The 20,678-nt window shown below is 34.9% G+C and overlaps 1 protein-coding gene across 1 annotated transcript; it reads right to left on the bottom strand.

Annotated features, from left to right (window-relative positions):
• Nucleotides 1–6: 6 nt before the first annotated feature.
• On the bottom strand, nucleotides 7–18,799 carry nme9 (NME/NM23 family member 9). The gene is made up of 17 exons (XM_027150936.2): nucleotides 18,571–18,799; nucleotides 18,423–18,480; nucleotides 17,160–17,263; nucleotides 16,907–16,978; nucleotides 16,523–16,639; nucleotides 14,562–14,637; nucleotides 14,388–14,470; nucleotides 13,896–13,988; nucleotides 13,280–13,434; nucleotides 10,859–11,040; nucleotides 10,220–10,364; nucleotides 8,227–8,334; nucleotides 6,069–6,220; nucleotides 5,163–5,307; nucleotides 2,954–3,219; nucleotides 2,036–2,134; nucleotides 7–842 (listed from the first exon to the last, which is right to left on the bottom strand). The coding sequence occupies exons 1-17, from the start codon at nucleotides 18,601–18,603 to the stop codon at nucleotides 808–810; spliced, it is 1,923 nt and encodes a 640-aa protein (XP_027006737.2). The 5' UTR covers nucleotides 18,604–18,799; the 3' UTR covers nucleotides 7–807.
• Nucleotides 18,800–20,678: the final 1,879 nt, after the last annotated feature.

Below are 20,678 nucleotides of genomic sequence, written 5' to 3'. Positions count from 1 at the left end.
AATAAAGCCTACTCTATATATTTATACAGATTTGGGTTTAATAATCTGTTTTACTGACTATATTTAATCAGCTAGAAAGGAGCTCCGTTATTCAGAAATGTTTTTCATCCAAATGATCTGAATCTGATCGTCACATAGGCCACAGTGATTGAAAGATGTGAAAGTCACACAGCTCTGGATTGTTTTCTACCTATGACATAATACTACTAACAGCCAAAATACATATTTCTAAAACATAAATGTGAGTATGTTTCCATAAATATCATTTGATCACGTTTATCTGAGCTGCTAATGAGGTTCCAACTTTTTTTTCCAACATCTATGTATGCTAGGATGATACACTATATGACCAAAGGTTTGTGGACACCTGACCAATCACACCGTTAACCCCCAACACTTTGTTGTTTTAATAAGGCTTTACATTAGATTTTGGTGCATAGCTGTGGGTTTAGTGCATTAGTGAGGTTAGCTGCAGAGGTCTGGTACACAGGCAACTTTCCACAACCCAGAGAAGTTCAGTGGAATTGAGATCACGACTCAGTGCGGGCCGTGCACATTTCTTGGCAACCCGTGTCTTTACGGAGCCCATTTTGTGCACAGATGGCGTGTTATGTTGGAACAGGTTCGTGCCTCTTCGTTTCTGTGAAAGGAAATTGTAATGCTACAAACTGAAAAAGATTCAATTGACTTTGTGGGAAGTTTGGGGAAGAGCCACATATAAGTGTGATGGTAAATGTTTGGACATGTCATATATGATAAATCACAGTGCTTGTAGACTGTTCAGGATTCCTCCACTCTGTCTGAAGATTAGCCCTGAAGATCTGAAGTGGGAGAGGGTTCTCCTAAAACGAGGTGTAAATCGTACATTAAAATTGAGTCATATCATACTAACATTGAAAGTCTTATATGATGTTGAGATTATTATTTATTCATGTATTTGGATAAGTAACAGCTAGTGATGCTGAAGGCTTGAATTCTGATTGGCCTGAAGGACTTTATTTTTTATTAAAGCAGACTCTGACAGATCTAGAAGACAGCAGTAACACTGGGATTTGTATGGTCATAAGATTTACTGTATATATATATTAAATATATATATATTACTTTTTTAATATAAAAAAGAAAAGTTTGAGAGAAAAGTTTTCAGGATGGAGGAGTTTGTGCTTTCTGGCTTCATGGCAACATTATATCATTAAATATGAGAGAAGAAAAAACAACCTTCTAATGGAATTACAATTGCATCTGTTTATAACTGCTATAATGCAAATGAGGACAGGAACTAACTTATATTGACATTATGCAACATTAAATATAGCTATAAATGTGTACTTATTTTCCTATAACTGCATCTTAAAACAACATTGTGTTATATTTATTACTAATGCAGCGTCATTTCTTAAAACTAATTCTGTATTAAAGCAAAAGTTGTGCAACAGAGTATCTGCTCAAACTGAAGTGGAGCCAATGTGAACACCTAATCTTTCTTGTTTTTCTTTTCGCAGTGCTCATGCTCACGTTTTACCATGTAATGATCAGACTGCATCTTTTTATGGGATGAGCAGATCTGTGTTAAGGATAAATGATCAAAGTGTTCACAGGTCATCCTGATCTTTGGAGATGCTGGATGACTCTCACAGTGGCTTCTGTGTTCAAAGGGATATTTGTTACTGCCTCTGCACAATTTCAATGGGTTTTTTAGTTAAATTATTTACAGAAGTCCTTCCTAATCCACTTCTTAGGCTTATCGGCTTTTGGTAAGTAGATCTTTGCTTGATGCCTGCTCCCAGAACAACTGGCGTAAGTATCTATTGCATTATAACCTGGGAAAGAGCCAAAACTGATCTAAGAACTGGATAAAGAAACACTGATCTGGAGGTTCTAGCAAACAGAAAGTATTTTTCTCAATAAATATAACAGTACTGTAGATCATCAAGGAACTTTTACTGGTGTACAAGTTATAAATTGTATTTTGTATTTGTAAAATGTATTTACAAGTAAAAGAGTTTTGTTATAATGTGCAGAATTTTTGACTGACCTTCACTTCTTGACTCAGTTTGTTTCGGTTCTTCACTAAATGAGGGTGATCTTGATGTCTGGAGGTTCTTCAGCTCTGAAAGCTCAGAGCTTTCGGTTTCTAGGCAAAAGGCAGAGTTTACATTCACAAATATCCCATATTCGGGTCAGTATAACCTATTAAATTGTTACTAATGCCTGAGCAAACCTGTATTATTTTCCAACATAAAATGTTCTACTTGGCCCAGGTTCTTAAATGAATATGAAAAATTATATTTAGATAATAAAGATTATAAATACAGAGATTAAAGTGGTAATATGACCCGACAATGTGAAAAATAAATAAATAAATAAATAAATAAAACTTTTTTTTTTTTTTTTTTTTTTTTTTTTAGGGGAGCACGGTGGCTTAGTGGTTCGCACGTTCGCCTCACACCTCCAGGGTTGGAGGTTCGATTCCCGCCTCTGCCTGTGTGGAGTTTGCATGTTCTCCTTGTGCCTTGGGGGTCTCTGTAAAATTGCCATGAGTGAATGAGAGTGTGTGAGTGAATGAGAGTGTGTGTGTGTGCCCTGCGATGGGTTGGCACTCCATCCAGGGGGTATGCTCCCTGTGACCCGAGTAGTTCGGATAAGCGGTAGAAAATGAATGAATGAATGAATGAATGAATGAATGAAAGTTGGTGATTTTTATTTTATTTGCATTCACCCCTATGCAGTTATTTAGTAGTTAATCATTTATTAAAATGTGTATAAACTGAGATATTAAGTACTGCTTTCCTCTAAATGTGCCTTATATTTCTCTATTTGGGTACCAAGTCTGAATTTAGTGAAAGGTTGCTAAACTAACACTGAAAAAGTCTAATGAGTGATAACTAACATGTCAGTTCTATGCTTTATCTGCTAATGTGTTTTTAAAACTGTTAAAATCTGAGTAGATTACCTAATGGATTTGGCACATCATGATCTCCTGTACTGATAACTTGACTCGCCGAGCTGATCTCCCCAAAGACGAGCTGTATTTTCTCCTCTGCATGTTGTGAGTCAGATGAACCATGCACGATATTCTCCAGGATGTCCTTAGCAAAGCGAGCTCTTAGTGAACTTGGTGCTGTCTCTTTTGCCTTACTGGGATCAGCAGGCCCCATCATCCTCCTCCACTCCTCTACTGCATTCTCTTTAGACAGAATCAGCATTGTACACGGACCACTGATGAAAACAGAAAGATAGAAGTAAGAAAATCAGCTCTCTAATTGGATATATAATAAGATGTACAGCATTAATGTAAGTGTTATGATAGCAGTGTATTTTATGCTATTTGTGTTGATTAAAAAGACAACTCTCAGTGTTTTACAAGGACATGACTAAAAATAAAGACAGATTTAATCTATGACAGATTCATGATGCCAATTCTGTTCTAAACATATGAAATATGTAGTAGGTTACAACTGTACTACAGTATTGAATACTTTAATCACATTGCTCAGAAGGTGTTTATTAATTTTCTACACCAGAAAAAGTGAAAGATAGAGAAAAGTGTCAACTGCAAGGTTTTTCATTCTAATATGCTATATAGGTTATGTATTGTAACAACATACACATGGGCTTCTGTGACAGGCACACTAAATAAATCGAATATAAAAAAATGTTTCTAATTATGTTTATTTAATGTTTTCGGAAGAAGGGCCCAGTGTCAGTGCTTGGTTGCAGTCAGAAAGCAATAACAGCTATAAATGTTACTGAGAAACTGCAAGGCTGCATTTTTTTTTGCCTTATTAAATTCACGAGAGAGAATCATTATGATATGTTAGTGACTGTTATAGCTATCATAACATAAAACTGACCCAAATCTTACATCTCACATTTCATTCTGCTCCATGATCACAGTAACCAGCATCATTATAATTCACTATTTTGCCGCATTACCGTTCAGTGTTGAACCGATATTTAAACCCTCGTCATATCCATAGTCATTTTAATAGCTATCATAGTTCCTCAAATTACTGTAAATGACATTTTGTATTATTGACACTTTTAATTAATATAATTAAGCCTAAGATTCAAGGGTATAAATTATAAATAGATATTGATTTATTCACACATGAATAATCCATGCCTAATTAATTGCATAGTATGATATGAAATGATACGAATGTCACACAAGCCCATAAAATATATATATAGATATAGATATATATATAGCTATAGTGCATAGGAAGCATGATAACTGTACATGAGCCTGTCCTGAGAAATCCTGAGTAAAATGTTCTCCCTATGGCGTAATCTTTTTCAAACTAACTTCAGAGGAATTTAAATGAGCTCCAGAATCAGCACATCCAGCACCTCTGGGTGTCAAAGCTAACAGACATCTGCATTAGTATTGCAGAGCACCACAGAAGCTAACTTTAGGGTCTAAAATTTAAACGTCTGTTGTTTTTTTAAAGCGAAGTAGAAAAAACAGGTTGACGACTCGAGCATAAAAATTGTTGGTTGGAAAAATTCATGTTAACCCTGAATTGTATTGTTGGAATATGACATAAACACAATGCTTCAAAACATTTTATCTGTTTTGCTTCTACACACATGCTAAATGAAACTTATTTATAATCTATTGGAATAAAGGCCAACCAGTTCCTTGGAGTTTAATAAGTAAGAAAGTAAGTAAACTTATATTTATATAGCACTTTCCTAAAAGAATGTTTACAATAGTGAATTGTGATTAGTGTCTAAAAATAATGCAAGAAGTATAAATAAGATGAAATTTGAATGAATTATACTGCAAAATAAAAAAGAACTAAAAAAATGTAATGTAATGTAAAACATATAGACATATACACACAAGCCAATGGCGTCGTGTTTTATGCAATTCAGGTCGATTTAAAAATGCAATAAATTCAAAAATGACAAAACTGATATACATATGCAGTGCAACTGCACAACTGTTGAATCCTTGAATCTGATTGGTCAGAAGGTGTTGATTATTCTCAGAGCTGTCCTGAAAATTAGTATGAGCTTCAAGGTTTGTCATTTACATGAACTTCATTTGAAACATATAGAGATTTAATATATACACAAGTTAAAGTACAGCATACACTTTTATCTTGCTATAAACAAAGAAAAGTCAAATTTGGGAGAAAAGTATATGAGCTCACCGACACATGTAGTCCATTAACTGGCTGAAGAATGGCTTGTCCCTGTGCTGTTTGTAAAATTCCTCAGCCATATCCCTGGAAAAAACCATCTCCTTCTGCTGAGAGATGGTGAACCCTGCAGCTCGGATCTCCTCGGCGATCTTCTCTGTGGGATAGAAACCAAGATTTGTGCAAAATAAGGTAAGCTGCAGTTCTGATTTTTCTTTTAGAGTGGAATATGTAAGGTGTGGGTATTGATTACATTTCTAGACACTTCTGTTCCCCAGTAATAACCAGTAATGTTAATGACCAGTAACAGCTTCAGCAGTCTTCTAGTTTTTACTTCACATTAGCTACAGGTGTTTATTAACCCAGTGAACCCAATGATTACAACAACCAAAAATTCTGTTGAAGCATTATTATTATTATTATTATTATTATTATTATTATTATTATTATTATTATTATTATTATTATTATTATTATTATTAAAATAATATTTGTGTGTGTACAGGTCTATTTTATATAATCTTTCAGTTTGTATTTAGTCTCATTGTTCCTGGTATATCTAATTTTAATCTAATAATCATATAATCTAGATTTATATGTATATATTAAAATAATAGCTTCTCATATTATGTCCCTATTTGATTTTTATTATCTCTTTATTATATTATTGATTTCCTCATAAAACAGTTTCCGCTGCATTTTATGTGTGAAAGGAACTATTCAATTTGTTATAATGGGGAAAAATTATATAGTTGAATTAATTGCCTAACCAAATAATTTTTTTTTTGCCACTTGCATAACTATGTGGTTTATAAGAGAATTATAACTGATTAAAAATGAAAAAAGAAGTATGGACTGCTGCTAATGACAGTGAACAGAATGTGCAGTTGCCATAAACAACTCGGATTAGTACAGTACCTCTGAGCTCCTCTGAAGTGTCAGGTTTGATAACAGCCAGCGTGCACTCTTTAGGGAAAAAGAAACAGATCTCCTGCTCGGCCGCTTCCACACTCCCGCTTCCATGCAGCTGGTTCACACACTCGCTTTCCCCTGTGAACTGAGCTCGCAAGCTTGAGAACCACACACACACACACGATTATTAGCAAAGATAACAAAGGGATGCACTGTCTACTGTATACATCAGTACAGTATTTTGTAAATATTTCTGAATATTAAAAATAAAAAATACATATATAGCCTTTTTAATATTTTTAATATTGTAAAAGACATGTATGTACATTTTAATGGATATATTTATTGGAAGTCTAAATACTTATTTCCTCTCTTTGTATATGTATGACTCATGTTTAGGTTGCAATATCTTGCTATTTACATTTACGACATTTGGCAGACACCCTTATCCAGAGCCACTTACATTTTGGTCTCATTTATTAATACTAATGATCAATTGAGGGTTAAGGGCCTTGCTCAGGGGGATTCGAGCTTGCGACCTTCCTATCAGTGGCCAAACACCTTAGCCACTAGGATACCACATACTCTGAAATGCCCTAATAATTTGGTATGATACTATACTAATATTGTAAACAGTATTATACTTCTTACTTTTCCACCTAATTAAAAAATGAAAGGTCTTGGTTTTAAATGTATTAGATGCAGTATGTAATAACTTTTTATTCCCACCCAATGCCTTTGCAACCTCTTGTATTCCTGAAATGCTGCAGTTTACCAATCAAGCATGGTAAAATTTCTTGATGGTAACATCAGCAGTAAAATGTTCTTTTCTAAATATTTTTCAGTCAGTGATGACATAAACAATAACTTTTAACTTTTAAGAGCAATTAACGATAACTATAGTATAGCAATAGCTATAATATATAGTATAGCTATAATTTAATTCAATATTAAATTAATATTAATATTATTCAATTTGAGATGTTAAAGCACAACAGTAAGAGTCCAAAATCTCTGCCATGCACCCAATTATTCCTGCTCCTTAGAAATGTCAGTAATCAGATCTTTTTTTTTTTTTCGACCGGTTTTACAAATCACTGAATATTTTTAGCCTTTATGACAGCCACTAAAGTCTCTACAGAAGCTCTAATAGAGAGATTAAAAGCATAAAAACATTTTCCTTAGTGAGCAGCATAAAAAGAAGACACCCACTGATGCCCTGGCTATCAGAAATGTTTTCATTAAAGATAGGAGTTTTCTGTACTGGCTCTAAATGTTCAATTGGATTTCTTAAGAAAATAATTTCCACAGACATAGAAAAAAGAACATGAACCCACTGTGTTTCTCAGATATGTTGATAATGTTTCTCACAGCTTCACTATTCTCACTATTTTACACTATTACACTATATTTCTCCATGTGATAGCCAGCTCTGGACTTTATACGGAGTATTGCAAAACCTAGATTTTACATTCTTTTTTTTTTCTTTATTGTAAATCTGTGTGCAGTACTTCAAGTCAGAGCACATTCTTTCTTGTATTTTCACAGATTTTTGTCAGGATTACTGAGAACTTCTATATTTACAGATGTTTAAAATCTTCACAGCTAACTATAGCCAGTCATAACCCTGGGTCTATTGAGTCCACATATGGCTGCTAACCTCACCAAGAGGCTAGAAACAAGGTTTTAACAAATAATTGAGGAAATATTATTCATTCGTCCATTCATTAATTTTCTACCACTTATCCGAACTTCTCGGGTCACAGGGAGCCTGTCGTCTCAGGCGTCATCGGGCATCAAGTCAGGATACACCCTGGACGGAGTGCCAACCCATCGCAGGGCACACATACACTCTGATTCACTCACACACACACACACACACTACGGACAATTTTCGAGAGATGCCAATCAACCTACCATACATGTCTTTGAACCGGGGAAGGACACCAGAGTACCCAGAGGAAACCCCCGAAGGCACGGGGAGAACATGCAAACTCCACACACAAGGCGGAGGTGGGAATCGAACCCCCAACCCTGGAGGTGTGAGGTGAACGTGCTAACCCCTAAGCCATCGTGACCCCAGGAAATATTATAATTATAATAATAAGAAGAAAGTCCAGTTTCAGTCACTGAAATAAATGTAATATACTCAGCTGCTGTGTACCAGTCTGGTTGTTCCTGCTTTGCCTTTGTTGGGTTCTTGGGTCCCAGCAGATTTCTCCAGTGCTCCACAGCCCCATGTTTAGCCAGGACCAGAGCCAGCACAGGACCACTACACACAACACCATAACAAATCACTTTATAGTACACAGGTATAAATATGTCACAGAAAAGTATTATATTTATATCACAGCACTGTTCATTTCTCATTATTGATTGGACGAAATGTGTTGATTAATTCTCTATAACAGAATCACTTACACATTAGTTATGTCTGGTTTATATTAATGTGCTTTTTAATGTGCTGATACGTTTCTAGCTTAACAACTTGTTACTTATATTACAGACACATGAACAGATTAGAAAATGTATTTTTGGAAGAGATAAATATTACGTTTTAAAGATAAGGGTTAAATTTAGGCAGTGGTGGCTCAAGTAGTTAAGGCTCTGGGATGTTGATCTGGGTTCAAGCCCCAGCACTGGCAAGATGCCGCTGTTGGGCCCTTAAGCAAGGCCCTTAACCCTTCCTGCTTCAGTGGTGCTGTATCATGGCTGACCATGATATGTGAAAAAAGAATTTCACTGCGTTGTAAAGTGTATGTTACAAAATATAGGCTTTTATTCTATTTCAGGCAGTGGGCCTTGCAATCTCTTTGAAGTTTTTGTTTTTATTCACTTAAAGACAATAAAAAAATTATAGATTTATAGCTGTTATGAAATGAGTGAAAGTCGCATGAGGAACTATTATAACAAATATTTAAATATTTAATATTGTATCAAATGTAACTAACAACAGATTAAAAGAATGATCTATTGTTTGTAATTTAAAAATAGTTTATTATGACTACAGTCAGTCATAATAAGTCTATTATTCATCTGCTTCATCTAAATACAATGTTAACGCTGATCTCTGTTTAAAGGATGCCATGAAAGCCATGGTTGACTAAAAATCTTTAGAATAGCATTACAGCAGTACGTCATCATATTGGAAGTATTCCTACATCCCATTTTGTCTACTATCTTAGTAACTGTGATTGGAATTTGAGTCTCCTTAAATGTAGTATGTTACAATAATTTATGAATGAATGAATTCCAGAAGGTACTTCATTGGCTTGATTGGTCTTCTATTTCCATTAGATTTTTATAGTGGACACTTTTTCAGCTACAACAACTCCTTGAGCAAGGGAGGAGGTATTTTTTGATGGTATGTAAGAAGATAGGATGCCTTTTTGATAGGTGTATAAAACATATGAGAAAAAAATACATCAAGGAAATGGTTAAATGCTTAATTACATGATATAGTATGCCATATATAAGCAATAATGAATTAAGAATAGACATTAATGCTACACGTATTGCTACACACTCAAATGTATGTAGTTTTTCTTCACAAAGAAGAGGGCATATTTTTAGTGTATAGTATAAGTAGGCAAATTGGGATGCAGCATATGTCTTTTGAAAATTCTCCAAAGAATTAAGTTACATTACTATTGTTGTGGAAGTTTTGAGGTTTGAGAGATTTAAAGTATAAAGTATCACACTGGTAGGCACGGGCAAGAGTAAAAAACTTTTCACAATTTATTGTGCTCATCTGCGTAGCAGGACCCAACACTCCGAATATAGCATGAGAGATGAAGGGCCACCATCATCGATTTCATCAAGATTTTATAGACAGATCTCAAATAAACAAGATATGTAATAGCAAAACATCATCAATCATTGGCTCAAAATCACCACATGCTCGTTTCCTGATCAAGCTAATCTGGACCGGGCCAAGGTCTGCTAAAAGGCCTACTAGAAGATTTACTGGACGTTGTTTATGCCTAATTCCCGACAACTCGTCTCCAGTCCCTACTGCCCTTGTCATAATCTTAAGAAAATCAACCGATGACGATGTCGGTCTCTAGTTACTACAGATACAAGGTAAAAGCATAGAAGGACAAGGCCTTATAAACATCTTTAGATTAGAAATTTCCACTACACTATAAAGTGATTACCTGGTCATGTTATTCAGAAGCGCTTGGAAGTTTTCTTCATCTTGGTGCTGACCATAGAATTGGCGTACACGCTCCTCTGTTAATGTCACCTCCTTCTGCATGGCCACTGTAAATCCTGCCTCATGGATCCTTGCTATGATCTCATCTGCCAAAACAAGTCCATATTTTTATTACTGAAATTTACTACAAATTAAAAATAGATTATACTATGACACCAACGTTCTTGTGCTCTTGTGACCGTTGATTGCTGAGATAGAGCAGGTTGTATATGACTGTATATGATTGTGCAAGTTAGAAATCAAAGTGTCTTTACATTACAGCTGGGTGATAAGATATGTTGATAAATATCCTCTGAGTATCATGGGTATAGATAATACTCTTCTTACAGTCATGAACTAGACTCTAGTTTACTGAATGTTAACGTATTCTGTATCAAATATTTAATTTTCCCGTTTTTTTTTTTTTTTTACATATTTAAGCAAAATTATATATTGTATGATATTTTGCCATGCCCACCCACCCCTTTGTACTGTTCATATGGTATACATATTTCCATATATAGCTCCCTTTCATTCTCTCTGCATTTTTTGTGCCTGCAGGTTGTATTTCCATGCATGCAGACGTGTTTCTGGCACATGCCTCTGTTTTCTCTGGCTGCGTCAGGCCGAATGAGTGCCAGCGTCCTCTCCACAGGCGCCGGTTCCGGTTCTGGAGGTCCGAAGTTAGGGAAGAAGAAGGCCAGCTCCCTACCGGCCTCCTCACTATCACGACTACCGTGAAGAGCATTGAAGAGACCCTCGGTTCCATACTGAGCTCGCAGACTTGGGAGAAAAAGAGAAAAGAGAAAGATAATCGGTGAGGGGAACAATATGTGAGATCGAGGCAGAAGGAAGAGATACATTGAGAGACGGAGAAAGGAAAGTGAGCCAAAAGAGAAAGTCATGGGAAATGGCAGAAATGCAGGGGGTAGTGAGAAAGTTTGAGAAAGAAAATTGGGGTACAGTTTGGCTAAAAAAACACATTGAACTAGGATTCATAGAAAAAGACAAAGCATGAGAAAAAGAAAGAGAGCGAGAAAAAGCGATGGAGAAAGAAGAAGAACAGATGGTGTGACTGCTGGTTCTCAGCGAGCTCAGAGAGAAGGGGAAGCTGACGATAAGCACAGGATGCGTACTGTTATATCTGTTAACGCTCATATCTGTGAAAACAATATGGGAGCGTCTCACTAAAAGCACACATCTGCTCTTCCTGATCTCATATTTTGACTTATAATATACCTAAAGACCTTTTATAATATGTACATGGCATGTGAATGTATTAAAAGGCAGTAATATGGTCCTCACCTCATATTACATTTTAAAAAGTATGTAGTCTGCATGCATTGAATAAGATGCACAACACATCCTCTGGCTTTGCTCTCCTGTTCTTTCTTCATTATACTGTACATCAAATTGTACAGAGCCACTGCAGTGACATGGTGCTGATTTTATATAAGGTGAATTTAAATACATGAATTAATATTTTGGTCTCACACTTTCTCACAGTTTATTTGTGGTCACTTTATACTATACTCAAGTGTTCTTATCATAAACGGAGCGAGACAGAGAGAAATTAATTGAATTGGACTATTGTGGCGTGGGGATGGCTGACAATATTTCATATTGTGGAATGATGCATATGCGTGCATATACAATTAGCCTCTGTCAACTTAAGTAAATTAATTGGAGACCATGTATTATGTAGGTCATTCGTACAACACATTAAATTGTCGGCTTAAATTAAATAACGTGTCCTGGAAGAACGTTGTTTCATTTTACTGTGTACTGCACCAGTTGCATTTTGAATGAGAATAAAAGCTTCACTTGACTTGCCAATATGTTAATATTGATATATGCTTATTATAATGTATTAATTTGTGGCCAATTCTTATTCAAAAACCTAAGCAAATCATAGAAACACCGTCACCCCATTGGCCCTGTAGACATGAGGTGAAGGGTTGTCATAGAAACAGAAAGAGAAAGCAGCGCTGTTTATTCACACAGAGGAGTTTCCAGTGTTTTTGGAAGTGATTTTGTAAACAATCTTTTGTAAAGTACATTACTACTTGAAAAATTGGTTTTAGAAAATGAAGTATATAAATGAAAATTTACTAAGGGTAAAGGTGAAACCTTAAATACAAAAATTTTGGTGATTAACGAACCTTATTTGTACCCCACAACCCAATAATTCCTTAATAATTATATTTATATAACTAATAAATTTTAGTACTGTTTGAGAATGTGTTTGATTGTACACACTTGATTGAATGTGCATACAATCAACATAGGATGATTTAATGCTTTTTTTAAAAAAAGTAATTCTTTACAGATAATCATCTACATGATTGTCTGAAAATATAAAACTATTTCTGTTTAAATTAATAAAACAATACACTGCCAAAATAACCAAATCTCTATCTCTGTTTCTTTGTACAATCTGGATTAAATAAATAATGTTAAAAAACATATAATACAGTCAAGCATTTTATTTTATTATTGTTATGTGGTTATTATTAATCTTCTACTTTCGTCTTTTCCCGTTAGGGGTCACCACAGCGCATCTGTTTCCACCTAACTCTATCCTCTGCATCCTCTACTGTCGCACCAGTTAACTTCATGTCCTCATTTAACACATCCACATATCTCCTCTTTGGCCTTCCTCTTGACCTCTTACCTGCAGCTCCATCTCCAACATCCTTCTACCAATATAACCATCTCCGTCCTCTGCACATATCCAAACCATCTCAATCTATCCTCTCTGACCTTGTCCACAAAACCTGAGCCAACCTGAGCCGTCCCTCTGATGCGCTCGTTCCTAATCCTGTCCATCTTCGTCACTCCTAAAGAGAACCTCAGCATCCTCATCTCTGCTACATTTGGTTATTATTAATGAAATGACGATTTCACACTTGAATAGATGTTTGTAGATTCATTTGTTGTATGTATGACTGCTGGATGGGAAATACTCAAATATTTAAAGATTACACTGCATAATAATCTATATGGCTTGTGTAATGTATACCTTTCTGGATGCTGTATCTTGGCCTCTTCTGTATCTGATGCTCCTAAGAAAGCCTGCCAGGCTGAGATGACATCATCACTACCCTCAGGATTAGAAATGACCAGAACATGGGAGGGGCCACTGGACATGAAGCGTATCAGCTCCTGAAAGTATGGCTGGGAAAACACACACACACACACACACACACACACACACACACACACACACACACACACACACACACACACACACACACACACGACACGATGTGTGCACATTAGTGATCTACGTCAAAGACAACCGAGACTCGGTTCCATGCTGTTTGGTGGTTCTGCAGTGTAAGCAAAAGTAAAAACATGCACATTGTCAGCAGCTCTATTCTTAGACTTTCACATAACATACATACACAAAGAGCAATAATCGCAGGGAGATAATGAACATAGCCATTTTTCAGTACAAGAAATGCATATCATTTGTTCTGTATAACAAACACAGCAATCCAAATGTGTCCGGATGAGCTCCGTGGGACCGTACTACTGTGTCCAGAAAAGCTGAATGGTTGTATGAGAGGGTGATAAGATGATAAGACAGCTAGATAACTAGACCCTTGTGCAGTATGCATGCTAGATTACACTACCTCTGCTGCTTTGTGCTGATAAAACTTCTGAGCCTCTGTCTCGCTCAGTGTATGTTCCTCGTGAGCCAGGATCTCAAAGCCTGCATCCTGAATCTGAGTAGTAAAAAAGAAAAAGAAAACATGCCGAATATCATAATTCAAAACTGGATACTCAGGTATATGAACATAGATTAATTTTCATTTTTTCTGTTTTACAAAGTGACTTATTTTTCTTATACCACAACATTAAACATTTTTATTGATTAAATGATGGCACATATATTTCTATCCTTTATAGTTACATTCAGTGAGGGAAACATAAACCATGTTCGTTCCTGTTGTTCATTAGAAAGCTATTAAACATTAAAGCTGATATAAACATTAGATCCCTCATCAGGCCATATTCATTGTTTTTAATACGAAAATAAATGCACTTGTCATTTCACTTTTAAACTCCTCTCAGAATCAAGAATTCAAAAGTACTGTGGTAGAAACTGCTGTATTAGCATGTACCTTCATAATAATCTCATCTGTCTTCCCATGTGCAACCACATCAGGTTTAATGATTCCCACTGTGTAAGACCTGTTAGCAGGCACTAAACGGAGAACCAGTGAAACGATGATTATTACAGTACTTAACACTGGTGCATATCTTTAAATGAGAATTACTTAAGAATGTGCAGGTACCGATAGCATCTTCATGCTGAGGAGCGTCTGCTTCGTCTTGCACTTCTTTTTCATCAGTTAATCCATCGTCCTCCACCTGAGACAGTACATAAAAATGTACTCCATATGTAACATAATGCATGTGTTATAACCGAAAATTTTGATGCATTTCTCTGTACTGATAAAAGAATCAAAACCAGATGCCTCCAAACTAATCTAAACTGGAAGAGTAAGTCAGATGGTGATACTACACTGTCAGTAAAATATGAACAAGGCCTTAACTACAATCGTTATGCTACTTTCACACATACAACCATTTCTCCAGTTGCTGTACCATGAAGTCTCCAGTAGGTGTTCCTACTACTGGTTGCCATAGTAATACCGTTTATCTGTAGGTGGTGGAATTGCTGTTGCAATTGCTGTTATTTTTTATGCAGTTTGTGTATTAAATTTAGAAAGGCGTCTGCATTGTATCATACTATACGAGGGAGAAGCAGTGTGCTCCTTGCCCTTGCTCTCTACTGTCTTCATTCCTATAGATTTGGGGGTGTTCACAACCACATCCAGTCGTCAACAGTTGCTGTCGCTCATGTGGTCAGAGGTTGGCAGCTCTCATTATAAATGAACGTTCTTTAGTTATTTTGTCCATGTGAGTCGTTGTGAACGTAGCATTACACTGAACAAAAGTCTTAAGAGACCAACATGTAACAGTGTTTAATGTCATTATATGTAAGTTTCCATTGCTGTAGCAAAAAAGCTTAAAGTCTTTTTGGACATTTGTCTTTTGCTGAATGTTTTTGGGACTCACGTACAATCAAATTCAAATCACAAATTTAATCTGAAATTCTTCTCTGTGAAAAAGTAGTTACCTGAAGACATATCTAAAAGTAGCCGTCTGAAAAATTCAGAAGAACAATTTAGACAGATTAGGACAACAAAAGTGTGTTTCCATTATATCTTCCATTAAAAAGGGAAGATATTAGCACAAATCCATGCAAAGTACATTGAAATTCTTTTAGTTCACTTATCAAAACTTGTTAAGAAACTGCTCTCAACCATGATATATGGTTCTGAACCGAAGCAGGTTAAAGGCTTCAACAGCAGCAGCTTAGTAGGGATGAGATTTTGATGAGTTTTCTGATCAGTAGCCTAGAACATTAGAAGTGAAAAGGTTTTCTGTGCAGGAATGAGTGGAAATTATTGCCAGTGCTAATCTTAGATATGGTACAAAAAAAGCCTACAGACCGTTTAAGCCATGTGTGAAGGATAAATAGCAGAACATTTTACTCTTGTGAATACAATATAAATTGGCCTTTGAGATTCTGGAATCAAATTTTGGGAGAACCTGGGCTGAAGTTCTAAGTGGCTTCTGCTTTGTGCTAAATAGACAGCCCTATTACATGTTAGGTAGTAAACAAGAAGGCAATGGGTGTGGAAACTCTGTCAAATGAAGAAGAAGGGCATCAGGGATTATTTCTTATTTTTTTCATGATAATGTGATGATAATATTATATATATATCATTCATATTTCATATTTACACATATCTGTTTTTACCCTTGCACATTTTTAGTCCATTGCCTTAGCCATGGGGATTTTTCCCTATTGTCTCAAGTACACACACACACACACACACACACACACACACACACACACACACACACACACACACACACACACACACACACACTATAGAATATACAGTACGTACTCTGGCCCGTGCTGCTTTTGTGTATTGTCTTGTCCTGTTTGCTCTAGGTTTCACAGATGCGCGCACACTCACACTCACACTCACACACACACAGTTTCCGATTTATGTTTAGACTACTGAGTGTATATATATAGTGCATCTTTGCATCCTTTTACCTACAGTATACCGTGATTCTTCTGTCACCTTACTTCTAGTGATTACTTCTATTCTATTCATGCTGAAAGATTTACAACATCGTGGGATGAACATATATGAAGTATGGTGGAGCTCACCGTAATTCGCTTAATGCCCTGCTCGAGCACCATTTTCTCTTTAGACAGTTCCGCCACTATCGTTTTCTGCAGGAGAGGAGCGTTCGCCCCTCGCAAGACAGCCACAAGCTCCCCACCCTGCACCCAGAGGAACAGAAATGTAGCTCAAAAATGTTTATTTATGAAAATAGAACTTAATGATATTTATTTTTTTTAATATTGTTTATACTCTCTTTACTTAAGGGCTATCAGTGTTTTTGATGTGTTTTTGATGTCTAAGCAAATGTATAAGCAAAGACTAATGATGGTCTCCCTTCCAACATTGTCTTGAAGAAGTGAGTCACAGAATTGATGAGTAGTGAAGGAGGGTAATGGAGGATTGAAAATCTTTCTTCATTGACTTACAGCGTAGAACAGGAAGGTGGGCTCACATTTTCCTCTGTACTTCTCTAGGGCTTCAATGCTGTCAGCATCTGCCTTAGGAGTTGAAAAGGTACATAAATCTTAATTCTGCATACAATAATGGCCAACTCAGTTCTCAAAGCAGATGTAGTGAAGTGTCTAAATACATAAAAAAAAAAATCCAAAAACGTAGAGGTGTCTGATCCCAGAACAGCACTCTTGTTCTCAGATTCTCAGATGTATGTCTAATGCTTACTATGGCAAAATGCAGCAGGTCATCTCCCAACTCATTTTTGATTTTTCTGAACAGGCTGACAACAGCACGACATGGTCCACACCACTGCTGGAACACGTCCACCACTGACAGACCAGAGAGACACAGAGGATACAATACAGCACAATGAACAGAAGGAATTATGCTATCAGGTTGTACAGTATGTCCCAGATGGGCAAAGTTAAGTTATGTTGTTTTATTTATTTATTTATCTTACATGATATCACAATCCACCATTATCACCAGTTATTATATATTATTGAATTTTATATAATTATTAGCCTGTTTCACAGGTCACTATAATTGAATGATTTTAATGTAAACACTAGTAACTCAACAAATTTATTTTTAATAAAGATAATTTGAATAATTAAAACAAAAATAATAATAATAAATAAATGATAAATACATAAATATAAATAAACATCCTATAAATAATTGGACCGTGTTTTCCCATAACAAAATCCTGTCAGTAAAATATAATGAGCTATGGCTCAAGGATATTGGCAGAATATTACCATAAATTTGGACTACAATAAAGCCTAATATTTAAATAATTGAACTATTTTTATTGAATGAATGAATGAATGAATGAATGAATGAATGAATGAATGGTCCAAAGAGATCTACAGAGTTTATAATTCACAATTCAAACTATACAGGAGCTCAGGAGTACATAGACTCCTGTAATATATATATATATATATATATATATATATATATATATATATATATATATATATATATATATATATATATATATGTATATATATATACATATATATGTATACATATATATGTATATATATATATATATATATATATATATATATATATATATATATATGTTTGTGTGTGTGTGTGTGTGTGTGTGTATATATATATATATATATATATATATATATATATATATATATATTAGTAATTTAGTAAAATATTGGCTTACAGACTACTTAATGGTTTGCATAAATATATTATGACTTAAAATAAATTAATTTCAGTATATAAACAATCCATATATACTGTTTATATAATATAATATAAATTATATAATGTTCAGTATATAAACAATCCAGATTGTCTGGTCTTCTGTTCTGCTGACATTTGGGTTTGCATTGACTATTTTAGCTTCTTATAAAAACCATTTGTTTAATATTAGATTAGAATAATAACTTATTCTTTTGTCTGAAATCAGATCATTTTGTTTAAGCATCTTGATTCTTCAAATGTTCTCGGACTTCTCACCTGTTAACCCTTTGGTGGCCAGAATCTCTCCCCATTGCTCGTCGTTACTGACAAACGCCTGTGATTAGAAAGTCATTTTCAAGGCTGTGAAAGTGATTAAAAGCACAAAGACAAAACCTCTGTGCTCTTTATAATAATAATCTGTTACCTGTAAAGAAACTTCCTTCTTTTTTCCAGCCATCTTTCGGGTTCATTCGTTTAAGTCAGAATTAATACATTTAGATCAGACAAACGCTTTGTAATAACTTTAAAACAAAACAAAAACAAACAACAGAAACATATATAACATTAGACAAAAGTAACTACTTTTGTTTACAACACTTCCGTTTTCGCACGCGCTTGTTTGGGGTGCTGGTTGCCTAGCATTGCAAAAATGGGCGGATCAACTAAGTCACTGTGTCGCACGTGCATAATGTTATTGGTCGGTTTTTATTCCTAATAGTTTGAGTACTTATTATATTGGGCCTGTGTTGATTTGAAATAGTATCACATCATGCAATTAAATAAAATTGCTCTAACCTGTAGATCAGGTTGATGCTTGCAGCTACATACTTAGGTGTTACTCTTTAATCCACAGATTCATCATCATACATCAACTACTGGCAAACGTGTACCATCATATATGTTTACTGGAGCCATTAAATTAATTCTTTATAACATACAGTCGTATGCAAAAGTTTAGAAGCCCCTGACAATTTCCATGATTTTCATTTATAAATATTTGGAATGGTCCAAAACACATTCACCCAGAATCCAGACATTCATTACAGGCTATAGAAAGTGTTTAGAGGCTGTTATTTCTGCTAAAGGAGGCTCTACTAAATATTGATGTGATTTTTTTGTTGGGGTGCCCAAATTTATGCACCTGTCTAATTTCGTTCTGATGCATTGGATCTGTTAATCCAATAAACCTCATTTCACTACTGAAATAATAATGTGTCCTTCAGTTATTTAATAGATCAAAATGAAATTGCTGATCCAAACACCCAAATATTTATAAATGAAAATCATGGAAATTGTCAGGGGTTCCTAAACTTTTGCATATGACTGTATAAACCACACAGTAAAACATGATAGTTTCACTAAATTATATTCAATAAACTAAATGTAGCCTAAGTGAGGTCTGGGGCTTACATCATGAAGTAGAGCAAGGTAGTCCATTTGGTGCAGAGGTCAAAGTTCAGAGTTCGGCAGAATAAAAAATGTTATGTTTATTGTTATTTATTTGCTATAGTTAAGACAAACTAATTGATATAAAATGTAAAATTGAATCTAACTTAAATTTGAACAAAACAAATTTAATTTTAAAATTAAATTTTTTTTTTAAATTTCAACTTCTTTTTTACATTATGTTAATATCTTATCATATGCAATATGAGGTAATATCATACTATGTGCATGTGCAATGTCATCTTAATTCTGAAGCACCTTTTTTGTACATTATGTATATATACACATATAGCATTTTTATTTTATTTTTTTACGTTTATAATTTCTTAATAATAAAATTCAACTCGTCCATTATCTTTAACTTTGTGAGTTGTAAGTTTAATTCATTTGTAGCTTTAACCAAATTAAAATGTTTAGATTGCAGTTACAATGTGATTAAAAGAGCTTTATTAATCCTGAATGGTTGATTTTGACAGAGACTGCTTCAAGAAATAAATATAAAAGAAAAATGCTATATATACATAATGTACAAAAAAAGGTGCTTGAGAATTAAGATGACATTGCACATGACATTGCACATAGTATTGCATATGATAAGATATTAATGCACATAATGTAAAAAAGACGTTGATGCTGATTTGAACCAATTCTATCCTATGAAATCAATATGTTTCCTAGTGTTTTTGTTAAAATTTATTACATTCAATTTTACATTTTAGATAAACTAGATAGTGTAATAAAAATAACCACAGTTTTGATTCTGTTGAACTCTGATTTTTTACCTCGGCACCAAATTGACTACCTTGCTCTATTTCAAGATGTACGCTCCAGACCTCACTTAGGATACATTTCCTTTACTAATATAATACAAATTAACATATAGTAGGCACATGAAGCCACCTGAAGACTTGTACAATCCTGTTGTCATTGTTGTTACCACAAGTGGGTGCTACATACTGCCGGTGGTTGAAGTTCCTTCCTAAAGTCTCTGTCAAAGCATATGGTCCACTATGTGTGGTTACTCCCTGTTTCTCAGGCTGTGACATTTTGGGACAAATATAGCAGTGGTTGCATTCTGTCCCTGTC

Source organism: Tachysurus fulvidraco, chromosome 6 (assembly GCF_022655615.1).
Source record: "Tachysurus fulvidraco isolate hzauxx_2018 chromosome 6, HZAU_PFXX_2.0, whole genome shotgun sequence".
NCBI lineage: Eukaryota > Metazoa > Chordata > Actinopteri > Siluriformes > Bagridae > Tachysurus > Tachysurus fulvidraco.
The sequence above is the reverse complement of the archived record's forward strand: the minus strand, read 5'-3'. Positions and strand labels throughout refer to the sequence as shown.